The 6,713-nt window shown below is 39.1% G+C and overlaps 1 protein-coding gene across 1 annotated transcript; it reads left to right on the forward strand.

Moving 5' to 3' along the window:
- Positions 1–314: 314 nt before the first annotated feature.
- On the forward strand, positions 315–6,713 carry LOC116201119 (BEL1-like homeodomain protein 4). Its single transcript, XM_031532232.1, has 5 exons — positions 315–654; positions 927–2,013; positions 3,291–3,676; positions 5,476–5,536; positions 6,019–6,713. Exons 2-5 carry the CDS (start codon positions 979–981, stop codon positions 6,493–6,495), a joined length of 1,959 nt encoding a protein of 652 aa, XP_031388092.1. The 5' UTR covers positions 315–654; positions 927–978; the 3' UTR covers positions 6,496–6,713.

Raw genomic sequence — 6,713 nt, forward strand, 5'->3', positions numbered from 1 at the left:
TCTTAAAATTTTCTGTATATATTTCATTAACAATTGTTTCTTGCCCTTAAAAAATGGCAATTTGGCAAAAATAACCTCCTAGTCTTTGGTTTCTAGATGAGGTTTTATTTGTATCATGTTGGCCCTACTCTATAACAATGACTCCCAAGTCCTCCTTTCAATTCCTTGTTTAATTTTTTGCTTTCTTCCACTTGATATTTACATAATTTAATTTATTTGTCAAATTGAGCCTCATTTTTAAATAAACGCATAAAATATATATGGTGTGTGAAATTTAAATAAAGAAATGATAGAGACCTTTCTCTTTCTCCTCGTCCTCGTCCTCTTCCTCCTTCCTCCTTCCTCCTTCCTCCTCCTCCCTCCTTCCTCCTCCTTTGGAAAGAGTGTTCTTTCTTGAGAGAGATATCAGTCCCAAAGAAGCCATAGTCACCACCCATCAATATATTATTAGTGCTTCCCTCTTCGAACTGATCTCTTTCGAGGAGGAGACGGCAACCCGTTATTCATGTGCAAGAACATCAAGAACATAAAGGAGAAGAGAGAAAGGGAAAGATAGGGACAACGAGGAGACAGAAAGTGAAGGGTTTCAATTCATTTCAAGAAGGATTTCCAAGCAGTACAAGAAGAAGATAAGAGAAAGAGATATTATGAAGGGTAAGCTTCACTTCCATCCTCTCAACTTCATGCTTATTAATTCGCAACTATATTGACAATTTCACGCGGACTTAGATATCTGAAGGTGTGTTCTTTTATAACAGACAAAGATGAAAATGATTGAGACAGAAAACATTAACTAAAACAAACAAAGAAAAATACAAAAGTGATTGGAATAACAATTGATCATTTGCTTGATATTGGTGAGGGAATTAACAAACAAGTTCAATTTCTTTCATCTTTGATATTTCCTTTTTTTCTGACTGATCCAGGGGCTATGCTGGGGTGCTGAAAAGCAAAGGATAAAAAAGAGATGAAACTAACATGGGAATAGCGACGCACCCGCCTAGCCTGCTTGCGCCGACAGTTTCCGCTCACTCACGGAGTACTCAAGTTCCAGCTGCACCACTAAACGAGCTGAACTCGACTACTTCTATGTCACAGAGCCACCGCCCAGGCATCTTTGGCTTCTCGAATGGGTTGAGACCAGAACCTACCACGGCGCATCAGATCGGAGGGGAAAAGTTGAGAGAGCAGGCCTTCGAGCCGCCACCCTCAGTACCACTGGTTGGCATAGGCCAAGACGGACCTTGTGGGCCCCCGGAGTATGAGGCAACCGGGATGTTATCGGAGATGTTAAGCTTTCCTATTTCGGGCACCAGAGCCGCCACCAGCGACCTGCCAGAGCACGCAGTTCTGCCAAGTTATAGGGTGGGCCACATCCCAGCACCACCACGGCTGGAGGGGGAGATGGCTGGCGAGTTATGGTACGGAAGTAGACAGAGTGGTAGCGGTAGCGGTTCTAGCAGTTTTTTGCCACCGGTGCAGTTCCCCACCTGGCTTCATGAGAGTAGCCACAACCTGAATCAAGAGAACTACCAAGGGCTTTCTTTATCCCTCTCCTCTTCATTAAATCACTTGGAAGTCCCAAAGGTAGAGGAACAACTAAGGATCAACAACATAGGAGATGGCGGGCTTATGTTTTACAACAATAACCAATACGCGTATAAATCACATTTGGGTGTTGGACCTGGGCTTTTCGGGCCGTCTTCTTCTACGAATTCAACTTCTACGCAGGGAGTCATGAATGCTTTGAGGAATTCTAGGTATGCGAGGGCTGCTCAAGAGCTGTTGGAAGAGTTTTGCAGTGTTAGCAATGGCAATGGGAGGGCTCAGATCAAGAGGAACAAATTCGGCAACACCAACTCAAATCCTAGTTTAATGAATTCATCAGCAAGTGGCGGCGGCCTCGCCGCCGGCTCATCGTCCACATCATCAAAGGATCTTCCACCTTTATCCGCCCCGGACCGAGCAGAACAGCAACGAAGGAAGGCCAGGCTTTTGTCCATGCTTGATGAGGCATGTAACCTCTCTCCCCCACACACCTCTCTCTCTCTCTCTCTCTCTAAATTAGCCCTTTGTCAATTCTTCCATTATTTCACACTTAATTAATCATGAAAGCAATCAGAAAATTCCAAGCAGTTGCAGCATTAGAATTTGATATATAAGAAATGCCGGCCAATCGAGGCCGATACTTCGGGCATCTTCATATGTACTATATCCCCCACATATACGTACATATAATAATAGAGTTACATATTCTTTTCTTTTTTAACAAGACTCTTCAAGTGAGAAAATTTCAACTCGGTTTCGATATTGATCTCACAAACCAAATCTATATTGATTGAAGTAAGAACTGGTGAAGGTGGACGTTGTTGGGGAAGATATGGAGTCGTTTTACTTGGTCAGAAACATGAAATTACTATTAGGGGTATGAGTATCATCGTCAAGTGAGGATGGGACGTTCCTCCTGATTCGGAAGATGACTGCTAAGCCGCCACCAAATTAATTAATATATTACATCCAAACATATAAATACATATATATCCCTTTTCTTGCATTGTTTTCTTTACTATTAAGAATTATTTATATGGGGGAAGTTGGTACATAAGAATGCTTCTGCAACAAAAGATCTTCTATACCCTTTGAGTGTAACTTATTTTTATGACACCGGCCAAAGTCAAAGTCATTGAATTTTTTTCTTTGTTGACTTGAGGTACATATTGGTTTGTTCTGTTAATTTTCATTTTGTGTCGAAAGTATTAATTTTTGGGGTAATCTTTTTGTCGAGTTTAATCCTCTTGGCAGTCAACAATCTTCCTCTACTGGCCTAAGCATGATTAAATTTGACGCACTTCTGTCCAGTCCTTATCTTTACTTTCTTTCTAGGACATTATTATGCTCCTCGAATTTATTCGTGGTTCAATGTAAAATGGATCGATGCATTCACCATGAAAATAGTGTCACGATATCTGTACATGAATGTTGATTTTATTTCACTGCCTTCTATCTCTCCATATTGAATGTGGAAATGGTACTCTAATATTGGATAAGAAGAGTACTTCTGTTTTCATTACAAAACATTAATCAACCGAACGGTCATCTTATGTTGGCTTCATTAACTTGATACATTATTTCACATCATGAATATGAGCATCTGATATTGAGATGTTTATCGGTCCTTCTACCATTTAATTTAGTGACACCCGAAGCCAATCACATGCAGTACAGAGAAAATTTAATAACTCTGCTTGAATAATCAATTAAATGATGTTATTGTTATGGATTATTTTCAGGTGGAAAGACGATACAACCATTATTGTGAGCAAATGCAGATGGTGGTGAACTCATTCGACACGGTGATGGGGTATGGAGCAGCCGTACCATACACAACCCTTGCCCAGAAGGCAATGTCTCGGCACTTCAGGTGTCTAAAGGATGCAATTGCTACAGAGCTAAAGAGCACCTGCGAGCGGCTCGGGGAGAAGGATGCTTCTGGTAGCTCGGGAATAACCAAGGGAGAGACTCCGCGGCTGAAGATGCTAGAGCAAAGCTTGAGGCAGCAACGGGCATTCCACCAACTAGGCATGATGGATCAAGAAGCTTGGAGACCTCAACGGGGCTTGCCGGAACGCTCAGTCAATATACTGAGATCCTGGCTTTTCGAGCACTTTCTGCATCCGTACGTCCACCTCTCTCATTCTCTCCCAAATATGTATTTCCTTATTGCTTTGGAACACCTTACACCATCTTTCTTACATGATAAGCGCATTTACTGATTTTTCTCTTTTGTGCTCCGTGTATATCTGTCATAGGTTATTTCATTGTCGCACTAAAAGTGAAGAATATAGGTTTCTCTCTAAGATTTTCAAACTGCAATTACACAATATATAGTATTACTGAAGCATTCGTGTGCGCCATTTTGGTGGTAGTTCTTTTTTGTTAATTTTTGGGAGATTACTCTTTGATACACCTTTAGAACACCGCCAAAATACAGTTCAACCCAATATAAGCTGGTCTAATTTTGATATAATTATTTTACAATGATGTGACAAAAAGACGTACTAAATAACAGAGAGATGCTCTTTTCATTATTTGGCGGATGATGATGTGATGGGATACTGGGAAGACAAAAATTCAATTCTTCTGCTCTGTTGAGGTTAGTCCATCTTTTGAAGGAACAGCAGCCCACAGTGTCCTTCATGATGTCTTGTCGTTGAAAAAGCTGGAAAAAGTGACCATTTAATTTACGGCAAAAAAATATATTCATTTAAAATTTTACACGACGTTTGATTTTAAAATTAAATTAAATTAAATTTTAATTTTAATTAGATTGTAATGATTATATTGTTGAATTATGAAAAAAGTAATGGATAGTTGAAAGAATTTAATATTAAAAATTGAATTGAATGGTTAAAAAAATTAAAGAAAAAAAAGTAATAATTATGGTATTGATTTTTGTTGTGTAGTGAGTAGAGATAAAATTAGAGTTAAAATTTTAAAATTTTGATTGCAAAACCAAACAGAGTATTAGTGTTACATAGATTTTCTGGTCTCGTATTGCGAGACATATATTAAAAATGCATATATACACCAGAGAAAAATATGGATAGGCAATTTTTACTGTTAATTTTTTAAAATCATGCACCGCAAATCATTTTTTTCCCTATAGACTCTTTAGGTTTGTTCTTGTATCTACTCATCAATTACATGATTATATTTTATATCCTTATACATATTTGCATAATTCTTCGAATACCTTCCGCCTCAATCACCTGAACCGTCTGATGTAAAACCTCAATAAACAATATCCCCAGTCCAGGGTCTCGATCTTCACCAAGCTGAGAAGCCACATTTAATGTGCCCATTTCAAGTCTAGTCCCGTGAACTAGACCAGCTTCCTTGTGCAATTTGCGCCGGTTTCCTCTTACACCATATATGGTCATTCAATTCAATAGATTAAGTTGTTGCCGTTTTCCAAAGAAATGTCCAATTTATATATATATATATATAGCTGTGCATGTGTACGTATGGATGTCATGATTCTTGACTAAATATTTAATAAGTGTTACTCATTCATTATAAATGAGTAAAAATCAATTAAAATACTTGTAAGTGAAAATTCATGAACCCGTTGTGAGGTCGATTTTTCACTTTTAAACATCATGATTGAATGTTACACATCCAATTTTTGCTCCATGATTCCCACGAAAGATGGATCAGATCTGTGAATAGTGCAGTTGTCATTGTTTACTTCTGCTATCTTGCAGCCTCTCTCTCTCTCTCTCTCTCTCTTAGATTCTTTCACGTAAATTCTGAAAGGTTTTTCAATTTACCAGCACCACACAGTCGACAATGAATACTATATATATGTGCGTGTATATATATGTACGTATGTGTGTATCTATGCATTTATGTTTGCATGCAAAGGTGGGAAATCAATGCTCATAATTGTCAGTGTTTGTTGGGCATGTTCATCAGGTATCCGAGCGATGCTGACAAGCTCCTCTTATCTCGACAGACTGGTCTATCCAGAAATCAGGTCCACTTCCCCCTCCATCTCACTCTCTCCTCTTTCTCAAAAAAATTTACTAGGAAATACACGTTGACACGGTGATTATCTGACTATACTTTTATTGTTTCTAAGTTGAAAAATAATAAACCTTGCTAGTATGTGAAACTGCGATTATAAATATGGGACCCAAATAATATATTAGTACTGAATATACGTAGGATTGCTACGTGCTATATATGCATGCTTAACTTTAGAATATCCTTAATTGCACAACATATTGTTTGCGTATTTTACGAATGTTCCTTGCAGCGAGAACATCTCTCGTCGGTGCGAGACTTTGAACTGATGGAGCGACGATGATATATATTTTAAGCACGCAGTCGAAAATAACAAAAAATAATAACTAATTTGAAGGCAATTATTTTGTTTGATAAGATATTATATCATGATTTATCTTTCATGTACTAATCTAATGAACTAAGTTGCTCTAATATTGGTTGATTTTACAGGTATCAAACTGGTTCATAAACGCCAGGGTCCGGCTATGGAAGCCCATGGTGGAAGAGATGTACCAGCAAGACTTCAAAGAAGCCAATGCAGAAGGTGAAACAGAAAAAGCCGAAGAAGCAGTCGAAGCCGAAGCACGAGCAGCAGTCGGTGAAAATGACCCTACCTTCCCAGTATTCAATACTGCCCACCGAAACTACTCAGAAACCCAACCGAGCCACCTAGCTACCACTGGCAGCACTCCCACCCCTGCCACTGCCGCCCGTACAGCGGCAATGGCTCATGGGCACTATGGGGCAAGCGCCACCACTCCCGGTTTTATGGAGTCAGCATCTACTTCCTCCAACCTGCTGAGGTCCACCGCCAGCGGGGACGTGTCGCTCACTCTAGGGCTTCATCAGGGCAGCGGAAACGGTAACAATATGGTGGCAGAGAAGGCTCATTTTCCGGTTAGAGATTTCGGGGGATTGTATAATTAGTATTGCTTACTGAAAAGTGAAACCGGAGGATAAAATGTATCCTAAAACTGCACCTTTTTTTTTTTGGTGATATATGGAATGGTATAGATTGAAAGATAAAGACCGATTAGCATTTTAGCTAGATAGTTATAAATAACTGTCTGTACGTACATGCATCAATTTTTTTTTTTTATGTAACTTGTATATTTAAAGTAATTGATCCGACTAAGTTCCATTAA

The sequence above is a fragment of the Punica granatum genome, chromosome 3 (genome assembly GCF_007655135.1).
Source record: "Punica granatum isolate Tunisia-2019 chromosome 3, ASM765513v2, whole genome shotgun sequence".
In the NCBI taxonomy this organism is placed as follows: domain Eukaryota; kingdom Viridiplantae; phylum Streptophyta; class Magnoliopsida; order Myrtales; family Lythraceae; genus Punica; species Punica granatum.

Coding starts and splice junctions, on each gene's coding strand:
- LOC116201119 (XM_031532232.1), top strand. CDS start 979: ATGGGAATAGCGACGCACCCGCCTAGCCTGCTTGCGCCGACAGTTTCC. Junction 2,014..3,290: donor TTTTGTCCATGCTTGATGAG/GCATGTAACCTC, acceptor GATTATTTTCAG/GTGGAAAGACGATACAACCA. Junction 3,677..5,475: donor TTCGAGCACTTTCTGCATCC/GTACGTCCACCT, acceptor CATGTTCATCAG/GTATCCGAGCGATGCTGACA.